Below are 18682 nucleotides of genomic sequence, written 5' to 3'. Positions count from 1 at the left end.
TACCGGAATCCTATAAAACAGGAAACATTTTGGAGAAAGTGGGAGATTTGGAGAGAGCAGAATGACATAACTATGAGAAGCAGAGTCCATTAGGAAGCGACCTTTGGAAACAAAGAAGGAAAACACCTCCTGGGGAGCTATATGAAGGAAAGGCAGGAGAGAAAGCTAGCAGATGATGCTGTATTCACCACATGCCTTTCCAGATGACAGAGAAACCCTGACCCTGTTCTCCATATGTCTTCTCACTTGAGAGCGAGACCCTGAACTTCATCGGCCTTCTTGAACCAAGGTATCTTTCCCTGGATGCCTTTGATTGGAAAATTCTATAGACTTGTTTTAATTGGGACATTTTTTTGGCGTTAAGCCTGTAAACTAGCAACTCATTAATAATCAGTAATAATTAATAACAGCCTTTTAAAAGCCATTCCATTTTTGGTATATTGCATTCCTGCAGCTAGCAAAGTAGAACAGAGGAAAAAGAATATATAGATTTGACAAATAAAATTAAAAAATAAGATGGTGGATTCAAGAAATTTTTCAGTAATACCTCTGAATATTAACGGACTAAACTTACCAATTAAAAGATACAGATTGGCAGAATGGATTAAGAAACATATTTCAGCTATATGGTGCTTATGAGACTAATTTTAGACTCAAGGATACAAATAGATTGAAAATGAAAGGATGGAAAAAGATCTTCTTTGCAAGTTGTAACCAAAAGAAAGTAAGAGTAGCTGCACTAATACTGGACAAAATAGATTTTAAATGTAAAGACATTATAAGAGACAAAGAAGAACAACCAAAGCACAAGCAACAAAAGAAGAAATAGATAAATGGGAACTCCTCAAAATCAAATGCTTCTGCACCTCAAAAGACTTTGTCAAAAAGGTAAAGAGGCAGCCAACTCAATGGGAGAAAATATTTGGAAATCACATATCAGACAAAGGTTTGGTTTCCTGCATATACAAATAAACCATACAACTCAACAACAAAAGAACAAACAATCCAATTATAAAATGGGCTAAAGATATGAATAGGTAGTTTTCTGAAGAGCAAATACAGATGGTTCAAAAGCACATGAAGAGAGTGGCCAAGGAGGCGGCGCGGCTGACGGCGGCCCGACAGTAGCGCCCGCGGGACCGTGCTGCGACCGCCTGGGCTGGCCCGAGGAGCGCTCGCTGCTGCCGCTGCTGCCGCTGCTGCCGCCGCCGCAGCCGCCACAGCCGCCGCGCGCTGACCTAGGAGATGTGGGACATATGGATTTGGGATATGAATTCAATTGAAAAACAACTTTGGGGTTATGAACGTGTTTTCTGATGAAACTGGACTGGAATAATTTTCATGATATTTGTATATTTATATATGTATATATATATTTTAAAATTTTGCATTTGACTTAAAGTGCCATGAGAAAATTTGCATATTGCAAGGTGGTTCTAGCCACCTCCCTGATTTGGGTACTCTTGGATATGTTCCTGCTGCTTTACTTCAGTGAATGCAACAAATGTGATGAAAAAAAGGAAAGAGGACTTCCTGCTGGAGATGTTCTAGAGCCAGTACAGAAGCCTCATGAAGGTCCTGGAGAAATGGGGAAACCAGTCGTCATTCCTAAAGAGGATCAAGAAAAGATGAAAGAGATGTTTAAAATCAATCAGTTCAACTTAATGGCGAGTGAGATGATTGCACTCAACAGATCTTTACCAGATGTTAGGTTAGAAGGGTGTAAAACAAAGGTTTATCTGGATAATCTTCCTACAACAAGTGTGGTGATTGTTTTCCACAATGAGGCTTGGAGCACACTTCTGCGAACTGTCCATAGTGTCATTAATCGCTCACCAAGACACATGTTAGAAGAAATTGTTCTGGTAGATGATGCCAGTGAAAGAGACTTTTTGAAAAGGCCTCTAGAGAGTTACGTGAGAAAATTAAAAGTACCAGTTCATGTAATTCGAATGGAACAACATTCTGGATTGATCAGAGCTAGATTAAAAGGCGCTGCTGTGTCTAAAGGTCAAGTGATCACCTTCTTAGATGCTCATTGTGAGTGTACAGTGGGATGGCTGGAGCCTCTCTTAGCCAAGATCAAACATGACAGGAAAACAGTGGTATGTCCTATCATTGATGTGATCAGTGATGATACTTTTGAGTACATGGCAGGTTCTGATATGACCTATGGGGGATTCAACTGGAAGCTCAATTTTTGCTGGTATCCTGTTCCCCAAAAAGAAATGGACAGAAGGAAAGGTGGTCGGACTCTTCCTGTCAGAACACCGACAATGGCAGGAGGACTTTTTTCAATAGACAGAGATTACTTTCAGGAAATTGGAACATATGATGCTGGAATGGATATTTGGGGAGGAGAAAACTTAGAAATTTCCTTTAGGATTTGGCAGTGTGGAGGTACTTTAGAAATTGTTACATGTTCACATGTTGGACACGTATTTCGTAAAGCTACACCTTACACATTTCCAGGAGGCACAGGGCAGATTATCAATAAAAATAACAGACGACTTGGTGGAAGTTTGGATGGATGAATTCAAGAATTTCTTCTATATAATTTCCCCAGGTGTTACAAAGGTAGATTATGGAGATATTTCATCAAGACTTGGTCTAAGACAAAAGTTACAATGCAGGCCTTTCTCTTGGTACCTGGAGAATATTTATCCTGATTCTCAAATTCCACGTCACTATTTCTCTTTGGGGGAGATACGTAATATGGAAACAAATCAATGTCTGGATAACATGGCAAGAAAAGAGAATGAAAAAGTTGGAATATTTAACTGTCATGGTATGGGAGGTAATCAGGTTTTTTCTTATACTGCCAACAAAGAAATTAGAACAGATGACCTTTGCTTGGATGTTTCCAAACTTAATGGCCCAGTCACGATGCTCAAATGCCACCACCTAAAAGGCAACCAATTGTGGGAGTATGACTCAGTGAAGTTAACCCTGCAGCATGTGAACAGTAATCAGTGCCTGGACAGAGCCACGGAAGAGGACAGCCAGGTGCCCAGCATCCGAGACTGCAGTGGAAGCCGGTCCCAGCAGTGGCTTCTTAGAAACGTCAACCTTCCAGAAATATTCTGAGACCAAATTTTCAAAAAGAAAAAAAGAAAAAAAATAAGGACTGACTGGGCTACCTCAGCATACATTTCTGCCACATTCTTAAGTAGCAAAAAAGGAAAAGTGCTTTCCTGCTCTGCAGGATGTAAGGTTTATCAGCCATTAAAACTTAGACTCCTCTAGCTTTTCACTAGCTGTGAACCAGCCTTCCTGTCCCAGGACGTGAAACTGCATACTAGTGAGACTGTGCACACTGATGTTTATAAGATTGAAAGAGTCTATCATCAAGAGTCATTGTAAAGAATATTCAAACAATGAAACAGTCAACAAAATGTGCTTTCTGGAGAGCTGCACTTTTTATGGTTTGCTTGCACATCAGTAATTTCTGCTGAATGTGCTATCATGATGAAGAGATTTCCAAGATTTTTTTTTCCTGATTAGAACTGGTAGCCAGTATATTAATATTGATATAAAAATAAATGAAAAGAACTGGAACCAGACTCAAAATCATGCAAACAACATTTTTACAACAATTTAAAAACATTAAACAGGGTTTAAAGAAAATAAAATCAGAACTATGAGAAGTACAAAAAAAAAGCACATGAAGAGATGCTCATTTTCACTGGCTATGAGGGAAATACAAATCAACACTACAATGAGATACCACCTCACACCTGTAAGAATGGCTAGAGGATGTGGAGAAACTGGGACACTTATGCCCTGCTGGTGGGAATGTAAAATGGTACCGCCACTATGGAAGACTGTTTGGCGGTTCCTTAGGAAACTAAATATCAAGCTGCCCTAGGACCCAGCAATAACAGTATTTGGTAAATAACCAGAAGAGCTGAAAGCAATGACACAAACAGACATTTGCACACCAATGTTCACAGCAGCATTATTCACAATCACCAAAAGACAGAAACAAACCAAATGCCCATCAACAGATGAGTGGATCAATAAAATGTGGTATATACATATGATGGAATATTATGCAGCAGTAAGACAAAATGACGTCCTGAAGCACATGAAAAGATGGATGAGCCTGGAGGACATAATACTGAGTGAGATTTGCCAGAAACAAAAGGACAGATGCTGTATGATTTCACTTTTATGACCAGCATAAAGGTATAATCAGAGACTTATCATATAGAATACAGGGGATTTAGAGATACATGGAAGCTAGAGATGGGTGAACCATTAGCTAATGAGGTTGAACTCCAATGTAAGGGAATAGATAGGAGCGAAGGCGATTCTCTATTGGGTATAGAAGTGATATTACCATATTGAAGATGAACAAGATTGAAATGGGTTGTATAGACCTACATGTCCCACTGACTCACACTAGAAATATGAATGAGTTCTCGTAAGAATTACTTCAAAGACATGATCTTTGTATAAAGTGTGTTTAAGTGCAGGGTATGGAAGGAAAACTGCTATTGCATGCTATGAGCTATGTTCAAAAGGAAACCATCAGCACTACCACAGCAACAGCAGAGGTAAATAATGGAGTGAGGGACAAGAGTTAAGAGGAGGTTTAGATCTCCTATTTGGAGAGGGTGTGTTTATTGGTTCACTGTCCCTTGGGAACAATGAAACTATCTAAAACTGAGAATGCTGATAGACTCTGGACTTTGGGCCCTTTCCATGATGCCTGATGAATGTAGGTGGCTGAAGCATGCCTGACAGAGAAGTAGAATGGTGAACGATGATGTATACTTATAAACGAAGGCTGTGCTGTTACAAAAAGGAATATTGTCATGAGGCATGCAACGATATGAAAGAACATGTGGGATATTTGATGAGATAAAATATGCCAGAAACAAAACAACAACAATGGTATGGTCACCTTTAGAAAATGCTTATAAGAAACTGGGGCCTAGAATGTAAGCTTTTAGAGTAGACACATTAAGTTCAGAGTGGTGATTATTAATTCTGGATTTTGAGAGGCTGTTATATATATATAACCTGATATTAAGAGCTAAGAGTGAAGGCGAACAGGTTGGGGTTAAAGTAATTCAGAACACAGGGGTAAGGAAGACAGTGTCTATATTTTAGAACCACACATACTCTTTGAAACCAATGGAAGGAAAGTTTATTCGATCTGGAACTGAAATTTTCTGTAATGCATAATCTAATTCAACCTATATGTATAACTCATTTGAGCAACTGAAACACAGAGAGCACAGAACGAGAAAGAGTCCTTTGATCCTGTATAGATTATTTTAATGCCTGAAAATATCCTACAGTATATTAACCAGATAATCAAAAAGTATTGGCAGGGCAGGCCACGGTGGCTCAGCAGGCAAGAAGGCTTGCCTGCCATGCCAGAGGACCCGGGTTTGATTCCCGGTGCCTGCCCATGTAAAAAAAAAAAAGTATTGGCAAAGTCCCCTGAGGAAGGGAAGAAAGACTTTGGAACTATTAAACCTCACCATCAAGGAAGCCCCTGATACTGTGTCAAACTTCAGGGACACCCAAATCAGTAGGCCATGCCCTTGGTCATGAGGCTTACTCTTATGAAGCTTATGCAGGTAGCAGAGAAGCTTAGACTACCTATAGGCATGCCTAAAAGTTACTTCTGGAGGACCTCTGTTGTTGCTCAGATGTGGCCTCAGTCTCTCTAAGCCCAACTCTGCAGGTGAAATCATTGCCCTTCCCCCTATGTGGGACATGACATCCAGAGGTGAAATTATCCCTGGCAACGTGGGACAGGACTCCCAGGGATGAATCCAGACCTGGTACTGTGGGATCAACAATTCCACCCTGACCAAATGGGGGAAAAGAAGTGTAATTAATAAAGTATCAGTGGCAGAGAGAGTTCAAATAGGAGGCTACTCTGGAGGTTGTTCTTATGCAAACTTCAGGTAGACCTTGCTACCTATCTTAACCTGCCAATCCCCAACCAGGACCATTCCAGCCAATCCTAAAGAACACCTAGGGCAATTCATAAGATTCCATGCAGGTTCCAGGCACTAGAGTAACTTGCCAGAAACCTAAAACCTCCAGATTGGTCCCTGGAACAGATAAGTCCTGAAAGCTAGCCCAGCCTCTCCAGAATATCACATAGTTCCCTACCCCATAGTAGTGACAGACCTTCCAATATAAAAAGTTTAGAATTGCTATAGCCCAAACAACCCCAATGAGAGGTATGGAAAGATCAAAGGTGATGGTGGAATTATACATAGAAGATAGGACCTAACAAATGAATATGAACGCTGAATCATTTAATTGATATTTTTAGTCTCCAGTATTCTAGAGCAGCTAAAAGTAAAAACCTAAAGTTGTGAAATTATAACCCATGTCAAAGTCTGAAATATGGTCTACAACTAACTGTCATTCTATGCTTGGAAATTTATAGCTTTTTTGTATATACGGTACTGTTCACAAAAAAAAGAAGGAAAAAAAAGTGGATTGTGATGCTAAACAAGTAAGTATTTAAGCCCACTAGCCTCCTATATGCTAGAGTAACTAGAAGGAAAAATAGGAGAGGATCGTATGGTAGCCCATGACAAACTCTGGGATCTGTCCTGTAACCACTTTTTGAAGAGTGCTTTGAAAACTACTGCTTTTTTATTTCTTTGTTTTGTACATATGTTACACTATACAATTAAAAAAGTTAAAAAAAAAAAAAAAGAATCAAGGAAATCAGAATGTGAATTACCAGAGAAGTGTGTGGATGAGAGGAAAACTAACATCTGAAACCATGCTGACATTGGCCAACCTGGGCTGGCAAACTGTGGCCTGGCCTGCAGGCTAAATCCAGTGCACTGAACTATTTTTGCAAATAAAGTTTTATTGGAACATAGTGACTCCCATTCGTTTACATATTATCTATGGCTGCATTCCCCCTACAACAGCAGAGTTGACTGTAACTGACCATATGACCCACAAAGTTGAAATAATTTACTATCAGGTCCTTTATAGAAAAAGTTTGCTGATCCCTGACCTAGAGAATTATGTGCTTAAGATGAAGACGAGGCTGGCCCTGCTGCCATGGTCCCTCCCCCCAACACATACTGCTAGAGAATAAGCATAAAAATCTGCCTGCCCCATGAGTCTCAGACAAGACAGAGCCCTGGCCCTTCCACAAAAGTCACCACATACATCAGACACTTGGAGAAATGAAACAATTGGCATTCAATCACCACAAACAGTCTCATGACTTACCAGTTTGGCATATCATTTTGAAAGTCCCCCAACTCCTAAGTAAAACAACATCTTAAAGTATCAAATGTTTTTTTGGTGATATAACATCCAAATATGTTATTTTCTCCTTAAAATGCTCCTGTCAACTTAAAAAAATTTCAGATACAAGAACTATAAGCTCTAAAACCACATTAAAAATTTTACTTTGAGTTATTAATTTGCTAATGGTTTTTAAAGTATCCCTCTTTTCCTCTCGATAGCAATAACACTGGCATAGTTCAGAGTATAAGAATGGAGATTAAAAGAAAATGTAAAATTTTTAAAGCATAAAAATGCCAAGTATTTTTAAAGATCATACTCTTTAAAGACACACCTGTGTGAACATTTTAGGTACCTTAAAGGATCATATTTGGATATAAAACTGGTTTCTTGGTATGACAGAGACTCATGTCACTAAATAGCTGCTTTCTGATTCTTGAATTTGCTTAATTGAAAACTGAGATGGCATGGAGGAAAATTAAAAATGGGAGGTTATAATCATTCATGTTCACATTTTCATCACAACAACCTTACCACTTAGGTTCTACCAAAATAGTGTTAAAAAGACAACATCTTTTTAACATATTGCCTCAGTATTCCTACAGGGGCAAAACAAAAAATATTCTACTCATTCAAAAAGCTGCAAACCCCACACTAAGCTTTCTACCTCAATCATGGGGCTAGAACTCTGATTATTAGCTAAGTCTAAGTCACAGTTAAAACTTTCCAGCCAAGCTGTCAATAGAAGAAATGTATATTTTTGTAACTGAGGTAACTCAAATTCCAACTGAAAGGGGAGAACTATTCCTGGAGGCTGTCTATAATCAAAGCCAACACAACACTGACTACTTTGATAAAAGAGTTGAACCCAACTACTCTGAAGACAACCTTATGAAATTGTCATCATGGTAATGATGGGGCCTCAGGAATACTCAAGTGAAAATGATCTTGTTTTCAGAATGTCATTAGATGGCCTTGAATGTGTTAAAAATTTTTTAAAGTTTAGGTAAAATACCAGCAGGAAATTACCAGAATGATAATGGTGATTTCCTCTCAATGGTATTTTAAGGGCATTTTTTTCTCGTTCTTTAAAGCAGAAACAATCCCCTTTTCATAACAAATATTTTCCAACATAGTTCCCTTTACTATTCTGAAATGAAATTCATAGATACAAAATTTAGCTAAATTAGTAAGAAATCAGTAGTATAATATGAAGAAGAAATACAAGGAAAGTAATTTATAATAAAACATGTATTTCAATGTGTAAATGCTTGGTCCTGATAACATTAGAAGGAATAATGTAGTAGTCAGAAGCTTAGCTCCATCATAAAAACATCATGAAGGCAGAGGTCAAATGCAGACTTGTACAATGTGCCATATAATGCTGTTGTTAATACAAGGATGCTGCTGTCAGGGATGAGTAAAACTAGGTATACTTTCCCCCAAATTTACATGAGGGTTAAATTTTTAGGAAATAATAAAAAAAGAATTTAATATGTAAAATTAAGTTTGGTTTTGGATTTATTTTCATGATTGTTCAAAGATACAATCAGAAGTCAAGCAAGGTAAAGGACAACTTTTTTGTTATATGAGACACTGTAAGATATCTAGCATTTCTGGCCCTTGACTACTAAATGCATGTAGAAAATCCCCCATCATTGTGCTCCCCAAAGTAACCTTATGAATGTTTACAATCCTCTCTAGAAACACTGCTATTGCTTTTGAGAAGCACTACTTTATAGTTTTATACACTTTATAAATTTTCTATAATGAAACATATCACCTTTTCTAACCATTAAAAAAAAAGTTCAAGCAGAGTTTCAAGTGCATCAGTGTCCTTCCAACAAAGAGGCACACGATCACAGGTCATTACATAAACCAATACCTTGAAGGCAGTTGGAGGCACAAGGAAAGACTGGAAAAGAAAACCTTGTTGAGAGGTTAGCTATACTATCCCTAGTAGGTGATAGACCTTCCACATTTTTCAATAAGATATTTGAGAGAAGCCCAAATAAATACCTTGAAGGTCAATTTACTCTATCTTAAAAAAAATTTTTTTAACTTTTTTTTATTGTATAGTATAACATATATACAAAACAAAGAAAAAAGCAATAGTTTTCAAAGCACTCTTCAACAAGTAGTTACAGGACAGATCCCAGAGTTTATCATGGGCTACCATACTTTAAAAAGATTTCTAACTAAAGCAGAATTCACTGATGTAATGGAACAGTGGATCCCAAAATTACAAGGTCTCAAAGGAATATATTTGAGTTTTGATTACTGAGATTTCCTTGGCAACAGCATGACCTAAAATTAATAGAGACTTTAAAAAGAAGACGCCAAAAGAAACTTTTTTCTCAAGATGGTTTACACAGCTTTGGCTAGAGCAAGGTACAAGTATGGTCCATATATAGAAAATCACAGCATCTATATTTTAAGACATGGCAATTTTAAAGCAAGAGCAAATGTACAGTGAGAAAAAAGATTCTTTCAGACCAACGTGGAGTCAGCCACTAGAGATGATTCTTCAGTGTACATTGGATAGAAGGCAACTTCCATACAGAGAATTGGTTGGCTGCCATTTCTTTCCTTCCCAGGGACTGCTCACTGTCATCAATTGTACAAATCCAGGACAGCTTGCTTTCCTATATGTGGAAAGCCTTCCAACTCTCAGAGGCTAGCTACAACAGGACTGCTTATAATAGCCATCACTTAAACCTACCCTTATTTTTGATATGCTTTTTTTAAGTTCTCAATTATAGTCTTTATTCTCCAACAGCATATCCTTTTGAGCTTTATCATATAATATTTCTCAGACTTTTCCTTAAAATTTTCTCATCTAGGGATAAATTACACTTTCCTTCCTCCTTTCTCATCTACTTAACGATAAAGAGGTTGGGGAAGAGAATATATGTGTTTTAGTATCTTTTCATTCTCTTAAAAGCAAGAAAGCCTTGCTTTTAAAAAAAGGTATGGTTGTTACATAGGTATACTGGGAAAAACATTACTTTACTACATAAATAACTAACTCTGATAGCTCACCTACCATGCCTTTAAACTTAGTCAAACTGGTGTTCTCTCTCGAGAGTGCAGTCTTGTCTGGGACATACCTTACCATATTAGGCAAACAGGCCCCAGACAGACGGGAAAGCAAAACAGACTTAGGATTTTACCTAAAAGGAGAATGGCAAAGATATTGTCCCAGAGGTTGAACGCGGACAGAAAATAGCAATGCCCCCTAACAGATACAGAGGGTTCACAGAATTAAAAAAACACCACTTGAGAGAGGTGGAAAGATCCAGTAAATAGCCAGAAGTAAAGTAAAAAAAATTAGAGGAAGAACAAAGGCTGTAATTTACTCTCAGAAAGACAGTGGAGAAATAATAAAGATGAAACTAGAATTCTCACAAACACTGGCAGAGAACAAAAATGGGAGGAGTAACTTCCGCATAAAACTAAAAGCCTGCTAGATTGACAGAAAAATTTGTAGGGACTTGATTTGCTCTGGTGCCCAAAGTGTTCTGAGCAAAAATGGAAACTTTTAGTCCTCTCCTTTCTACTCATTTCTTTTTTCCTACACTTTAGCATTCCCTTTTAAAACTTATTCCTCACGTATGTGTCAGAACACAGACATACAATGTGATGGAATTAGAGGGGGGTCTGGGCTATTTCTCTGACTCTCCAAATAATCTGTTCTTTTAAGAAAAGTTAATAAATAACTGCAAAATCACAAAATTCTAAGGTCAGTGAAAGTAAAACAAAATATCTTACTCTCATCCAGACCTAGTAAACTAGAGATTTGGGAAATAATGTGAATGGCTTGCAATCGTCTCTAACTATTTAAATGTATTAATTCATTAGGTTCACTTTACAGATGAGGAAACCAAGGCACATAGTGATTGAGTAATTAATCCAACATAATTAAGTGTCCAAGCTAGGGTTTGAAGCCAGGGAGTCTAGCTCCTGGGTCTGCACTCTCAATTACTATGCTGCATTGCTTGTCATTAACAGTATATGACACAAATATATAACAGATATAAAGATTCAACTGAAGGTAGTAAACAACCATGGACTCGGAATACAGGTATGTGATCCAAATAAGTAACTTACACATTTTGGGCCTTAGTTATTATTTTTTAAATGAAAAGCCTAATTAGATGGTCTTTGAAGTGTCTTTCAGCTCTAAAACTCAGTCTATAATTGCCATTCTAGCCATCACAGAGTGAAATCAGATTTTAGAGTGCAATAGTACCTAAAAATAGAAGTTTTTTTTCCAAAGAAAGCCACTTCTTAACTGAAATGGAAGTGCTAGTTGTTCAAAGATATAATAAAGTTGAGGAAAATTATGAAAAGCAAAGGGAACCAAGAAATGAATTCTCCTTAAAAAAATCATTTGCAGACATGGTTAATCAATAAAATCCCTCTGACATTAAAAAGAACATTCTTAAGACACGTCTGAACCTCAAAGGCTTCTAGACGAAGTTTACAGTGAGGTAGCTGGGGTGAATATTTCAAAAGATGTCAGAGGATGCTCTGGGACATCCAGCTTTCTTGCAGTACTGCATGGCTATTTATAAACAGGTCAAGAGATTTTATGGGTACTCTCTCTAAACAAGTTGAGAAAAAATGGTAAAACAACAGCAAAGCTACTTACTATTCCCTGTGAGTATGTATTGTTTGATTTTGATTTGGAAAAGGGAGAAAACCACATTCATATTCTCAGAGCCAAGGAGTCTCCTTTGTTGGTTCTTCCCCTAACTTTTAATTTTGGAGTACCTGAGGTCCTCTCCTCATTCTCATTCTACTTTAATTCTCCTGGTGATGTCATTCAGCCTCATGACTTTAAATATAATCTATACGTTTAGTGATGTTCAAGTTTATCTATTCAGACTGGATCTCTCACCTAAACTCCAGACTCCTAAATCCAACCATGCTTTTGACATTTCCAAGGATGTCAATCATACATATTAAATTTAACACATGTAAAGTAAAAACTAAACACTCTTCCTCTATCAGAGCTACTTCTCCCCTAGACTTCTCCATCTTAGTTAATGAAAACTCCATTCTTTCAGTTGCCTTAGGCTACCTTCACTTTTCCGTTTCCCTAATCCACCAAGCAAATCTTTTTGGTTCTAACTTCCTGAATATGACGACTTCTCAGCATCTTTACTGTCTGCTATCACACTCATCCAAACCATCATTAACTTTACCCTGGATTATTGCAATAGCCTTCTAACTGATATCCCTGCTTCCACCCATGACCCCATACAGTATAATCTCAAAATAGCAGCCAGTAACTCTTTAAAATGAAAGTATAATAATGTCACTTTCTGTTCAGAACTCTACAAATGGCTACCTATACACTCAGATCAAAGGCCAAAGTCCTTACATCTGGCCCTCCTGCTCATTCTGCTCCAGCCACACTGCCCCCTTCACTGATCCTGAACTGTTTCAGGCAACCTTCTGCCTCAGGATCTTTGCAATGCTGTTCCCTCTGCCTGTAACACTTGCCCCCCCCACACTCCCCCCATATATCCATATAGCTCCCTACCTTACTTCCTTTAAGTCCAGGCTCAAATGATGCTTTCTCTGTGAGGCTATCCTGACCACTCCACTTAAAACTCCCCTATCTCTTCTTGGCACTTCTATTCCTCCTTACTCTGCTCTATATAGTTTTTCCATAACACTCATCACTTTTAACATTCTATATACTTTACATATTTATTATATTTATTATATCTCCCCCACTAGAATGTAAACACCACAAAAGTAGGGTTTCGTCAGTTTTGTTCATTGTTGCATCCCCAGAATCTACAAAAATTCCCGACCATAATAGATATCTAAAAGTACTTGGTGAGAGAATAGATGGAAAGAAACTTATAAAGGGGAAGGCAAGAAAAAATGGGAAATACAGTTAGTTGCTTTTGGTATTAGACACATTTCTGGAGCCAGGTGGCTAACAAGGCAAGTTTTCTTTTTCTGTTAAAGCTTAGTTCAAAGCTAAATTTTGCCAGTAAATTTCAATTTTGTTCTTTCTTCTATTTAGTTTGAAAACTTAAATTTAATTGCTTACCTCTTTTGGAATATTTCTAACAGATTTCTCCTTAGCATGCTACCACTTATCTATGGCAGCTATCTTGATATCCATGAATTAACAAATCCCTTAACAATCTCTATTTTACCAATGCATTTTGAAAGATAATTAGTAATTCTGACCTATTACTTCCATTCTGGACTGGGAAAAAGGTACACTGCTAATTTTGAGGATACGTTTTATTTAGATTGAATGCCACTTGTTTGCCAAAAGGCAACAGGAAAATAGATCTTTTCCCAACTAAAGTCTGGAAATTCTCACTTCTTGATAGCCATAGCTACCCACCCACGTTAAGGACAGGAGAAGAATGCTGATACTTTATCCACTGAATCTTGTTAATGAGTAGGTTTTTAAGTTGTCCTTTAAGAAGACGTTCCTTCATTCAAGGAGGTGAGATGCTACTAGCTAGTAAATTCGAGTATGTAACCTGCTGAGTAAAAAATCCAAATGGATAAATAGAGAATGGAAAAGGATGTACGCCTAATTTGGGCCCACTTCACTATAGTCAAATAAAAAGATGCAGGGTACAGAGTGCCCTGAACAATTCCTACCTTCTCTGGGCCTCAATGTTCTCAACTATAAAATGAGGTTTCTAAACCAAATTGTCTCTAAATTCCCTTTCAATTCTAAGATACCAAAAATTGGGGGGCAGGTAACCTAATTACACTGAACAAGGTTCTTCAACAATTCCCTTAAAACACAAGTAGTTTTGTCTTCTGCTCAGCTTCTTCAGGCCACCATTCTATTTGTTCATCAATAACTTTTGTTGACCACTTGTGCCCTCTAGTGATAAATTCAATCATACAACAGTGTCGGCTAGGGAAACAGTTTGCTCCAAAGGATTAAAACTTTGATATGTGGGAAGATGACAAGAATGCAGGAGATAAAACTTAATAGTAAGCAAAATGAAAGTAGGCCAAAGAATCAGATAAAAAAAGATGGAAAGAACCCAAATGGCCATTACTTCTGCAGTAGAGTTATGACTGTGCTTTCCAAAGCAAATATTCTGTGCATATATTCGGGAGGTGTAACTATTATTTCTAAATTCTGAGATACTGAGCTGTTGGTTTATAATCTGGTCTTTCCCAGAAACTCTGGATATTTATGTGACACCTGAGAGTTAGAGCACTGAAGCTATGAAAGTCAGCAGCAGCCCATACAGGAACTGTTCAAAAAGTTGAAAAAGGGATCAAACATCAAGTAGAGATATGAAATAAGCTGATCTGGATAGGGCTAAGGTATATCAGAATACAGGGTAAATGATATTGTCCATATCTTAAAACTTCAACTTCTGTGTGAGACTAACGGGAGAGATGCTTATTTGGTGCAAAATTTATATTTTGGGTAACACATTTCCTAATTTAACTTATATGGTCAGTTTAGTTGAACACCATAAGTATATGGAATCCTGAACAGGGTGTGAGATTTTGTTGGTTTGTTCAGGTTAGTGTGATGCCCCAATAAATCCCAGAGTAATTTGGGCAGTGAATAAAGAAGTATTTACAAGGTCCCCTTGGGGGACTGAGGAGAAAGGAGGAAATGATTCAACATCCCCATTTGGAGAATTTCTGATATTCTCACAAGCAGTAAGGACAACCAAATCAATATGCTGAGCCTTTGATTTTGGGGTGTGCCCCTATGAAACTTAGTTCTGCAAAGGACAGGCTAGGCTTACTTAAAATTAGGCCTAAGACTAACCTCTAGAACTTTTGTTGCTTAGAAGTGGGCTCTCTTTCTAAGGCAACTTGGCAGGTGAACTCACTGCCCTGCCTCCTACTTGGGACATAAATCCCGGGATGAGCTGGGACTTGACATGAAGGGATTGATAAAGCCTTCTTGCAAAAAAGGGGAAAGAGAGAAATGACACAAAATGAAGTCCTGGTGGCTGAGAGATTTCAAGCAGAATCTGGAGGTTATCCTGGAGGTTATTCTTATGAATTATATAGATAAACCCTTTTTAGTTTATGGTGTATTGGAGTGGCTGGAGGGAAGTACCTGAAACTGTTGAGCTATGTTCCAGTAGCCTTGATTATTGAAGATGATTGTTTAATGATATAACTTTTACAATGTGACTGTGTGATGATGAAACCTTGTGTCTGGTGTTCTTTTTATCCAGGGTATGGACAGATGAATTAAAAAAATGGGCAAAAATAAATAAATAATAGGGTAAAATAAACTGAGTAGATGGAAAATAAATTGAATAGATGGAAATACTAGTGGTCAATGAGAGGGAGGAGTAAGGGGTATGGGATGTATAAGGTTTTCTTTTCTTTTTCTGGAGTGATGCAGATGTTCTAAAAAATGATCATGGTGACGAACACACAACTATGTGATGATACTGTGCGCCACTGATTGCATACTGTGTATGGAATGTATGTGTGTGAAGATTTCTTAATAAACATATTTTAAATATACATTATGTACAATTACTACTACTTAAGAAAACATCAACACACTTCTGAATATAACAGCATTTCCAGGTATGATTAGAATAACCCTCTTCCTCACATTAAGATTCAGATTCAGTTAGCAAGATAAAGGATATATTAAGACTTCTGGAGATTATCTGTCACATACCTAATGCAGATGACTAAAAAGAACTGCTTAAAACAAATCTCTCAAAGAGGTGTCAAGATCTCAAATTATATATTCATTGCCACTTTCACTGGTTTTTGGATTTACCAATGGGGATGTGGTTTTGATTAAAACCATGTACTATGCTGAATTTATTAAGCAAAGTCCACGGCTTTCCATTCCTTTGTGTCATTAGCATAGCATGACTGATTTCTCTTCTATCACATACTCTATTGATAACAAACATCAGGGCCATTCCTGGTTGTAAATATTACCTGTACTTAAATGTTGGTTTTATTTTCTAGCTTAAAAAGAGGTGCATAAAAAGAGATGAAGTTTAAATAACAGAGATTTAGGTTAAATGACAAAGATGTTCTTAACTATTTTGTCATTACTGATACATGGGTGAAAGAATATTCTTCAGAAATCTTCAAGTAGAGGGGAAAAAAATCTGTACATATTTGAAGTCATTTTAGTTTGAATCCTAACTGGAGGCATAAAACAGAAATAATAGCCAGTGAAGTTTCCTTTCTGCCCTTAAAACTAGATATTGCTACTAAATGATTCTACATATATGAAACTCGACAGGTGACAGTAATCTGTGGTGCTAGAAATCAGAAGGGTGGTAGTCTCTGAAAAAACAGGAAATTGACTGGACAGGACACGAGGGAATTTTCTAAGGTGACAGAAAAATTCTGTATTTTGATTTAGGTAGTGGATACAATTGTGAAAACTCATCACATGGTGCATTTAAGAACTGTACATTTTACTGATCGTAAATTATATCACAGTAAAAAAAAAATTAGATGTCAGGGTCCTGGGAAGAGTTCATTTTAATTGGTCCTACTACTCTTATGGAGCATGCCAAGAGAGAAAAGTATGCTGGTGTGGCCTCAGCAGCAGATAAAGTTTTACTGAAACAAACAAACAGACAAACAAACAAAAAAAACCAGAAAAGAAAGAATTGCCCTCGATTTTCAGCAGTATCCATGCTAATCATTTAACAATACCATTTCAACAGAAAGTCCCTCTTTTGACTAGTTCACCTCTGCTGCAGAGCTGAGTAAACTCTGCTGCCAGATGGGCAGACATGGAGGTAGGAGAGAGAGAGAGTCATCCTAAGATAATTGTTGATTATCTTGAAGTAGAATTGCAGCAATTTATACTGGGCCATGGCCCAGTATCCTACTCTGTGGGTCCATATGGATGATGACACCATGCTTACTACTAATGCTAGAAGAGAGTGCTAAGGGGAAAAGAACAGGTTAATAGTTTCCATGGAATAAACTGGAACAACTAAGAAAAAAATGCCTCACCCTATGCTAACCTGGAATCAATCTTCTCTACTGCATTGTTGCTGGGGCTGAAGACCAGCACCTGGAATGCCTTTGTATCAACCTGCCTTACTTGCATACATCCAAAGTTACCAGTATAGAGATAAAAGGCTTCTTATGCTTCTCTCAGATTCATAGTGGAGTCTTTCTGACACATGGTAAACACTGATAGATGCTTCAAGCAATTGGATAAGTAGTCTACTTTTCAGCATGACAAAGGATTTCCATGCCAATCCTCAACAGTCTCTGCTTTTCCTCAAACCAGAAAGTCTTTTCTGTAATTTTAAGGCAATTGTCCTAAAATGAAGTCCTCTGGGAAACAATGCATCAAGATCTTCTTGATTTTCCTTACTTGGTTAGTGAAGCAAACAATGGTAGACAATTCTCACATATACACCATAGTTATTACGGGTATTGTTTTTTGGAAGGTCACTATTGACTGTTTTAATTCATTTAGTCAAAACGAAACCCTTCCTTCCTGCAAAGTGATACTAGTAAGAAAACTGCTAACTTTCAATCATCTCTGAGTGGCTTACAGGAACCTGGAGTATTTTCAGTAAGGAGGGCCAAGGCTTTTATCTGCAGAGATAAGTTGGATGCTAGGACTTAAGAGGTTCAAGTTATATAAGAGGCCAGGAGTTAAACCTCATTTTAAAGTCAAATACAAATGACTTTCATACTGTCTGATGTTTCACATTCTTCACGTTTATGTTTCTCTCTTTTAGTGTGGATCCATAGGCAAATGGTATAGATTTTCACTTTTTGTTTAAAGATTTCAAAATACTTTGTACATTTAACATATTAAGGAGAGAAAACATATTCAGAAGAGAGAAAAAAAGACAGATTCTATAACTATTAGGGGATCAACAGAAGATACAGACAATCACAAGAAACTTGCTCAAGAGCACAGGCATTGTCATGTGAAAAAGAAAACAGTACCTGCCACATCTGTCATATGTCATACAAAACAGTACCTGCCATATTTTCAGAGGAAACTCTATCACCAAACTCTCCCTCAACCCAGACATGGCCAATGGTTCACTGAGAAATCTGCATAGAGCCTGCTCTTCTATTAAAATTATGTGCACAAGAGCAAGGTTGAACCCCCAAAGGACATGCCTCACTGGACTGTTGCTTACCCATGCCTTTTTCACTTCTTCAGGGACATCAGTGTCATCGTCCTGAAAAGGAAGGAGGAAGAGAAACAAGAGGATCATTGTCACAAACATCCTTGAAAACAATAAGGTTAGCTCCTATCAATTATGAATCTTGGCATTTTGAACAGGACAAAGAGAACTGACTGCCAAGTGATGCTTTGTTATTGCTGCTTTTAGTAGCCCCCACAGGTAGGCAGCTTAGAAATATCATCTGTCCTCTAAAGCACTGAATAAGCCACAGCTCGTGAAGAGGTTATCTTCAAGAAAGAAAGACT

The 18682-nt window shown here is 37.6% G+C and overlaps 1 protein-coding gene and 1 pseudogene across 2 annotated transcripts in view; one reads left to right on the top strand and one right to left on the bottom strand.

Moving 5' to 3' along the window:
• Window positions 1-18682, bottom strand: part of PPP1R12B (protein phosphatase 1 regulatory subunit 12B) — a 323111-nt gene that overhangs the window by 97269 nt on the left and 207160 nt on the right. For both annotated transcript variants that reach the window (XM_077157410.1, XM_077157411.1), the window contains one exon: window positions 18390-18431. In XM_077157410.1, coding sequence (XP_077013525.1) covers window positions 18390-18431 — 42 coding nt within the window. The remainder of the gene's footprint in view (window positions 1-18389; window positions 18432-18682) is intronic.
• On the top strand, window positions 1229-3612 carry LOC143680863 (polypeptide N-acetylgalactosaminyltransferase 1 pseudogene; annotated as a pseudogene).

The sequence above is a fragment of the Tamandua tetradactyla genome, chromosome 4, assembly GCF_023851605.1.
Source record: "Tamandua tetradactyla isolate mTamTet1 chromosome 4, mTamTet1.pri, whole genome shotgun sequence".
In the NCBI taxonomy this organism is placed as follows: domain Eukaryota; kingdom Metazoa; phylum Chordata; class Mammalia; order Pilosa; family Myrmecophagidae; genus Tamandua; species Tamandua tetradactyla.
Note: the sequence above shows the minus strand (reverse complement) of the source record. Positions and strands in the feature narration are given on the sequence as shown.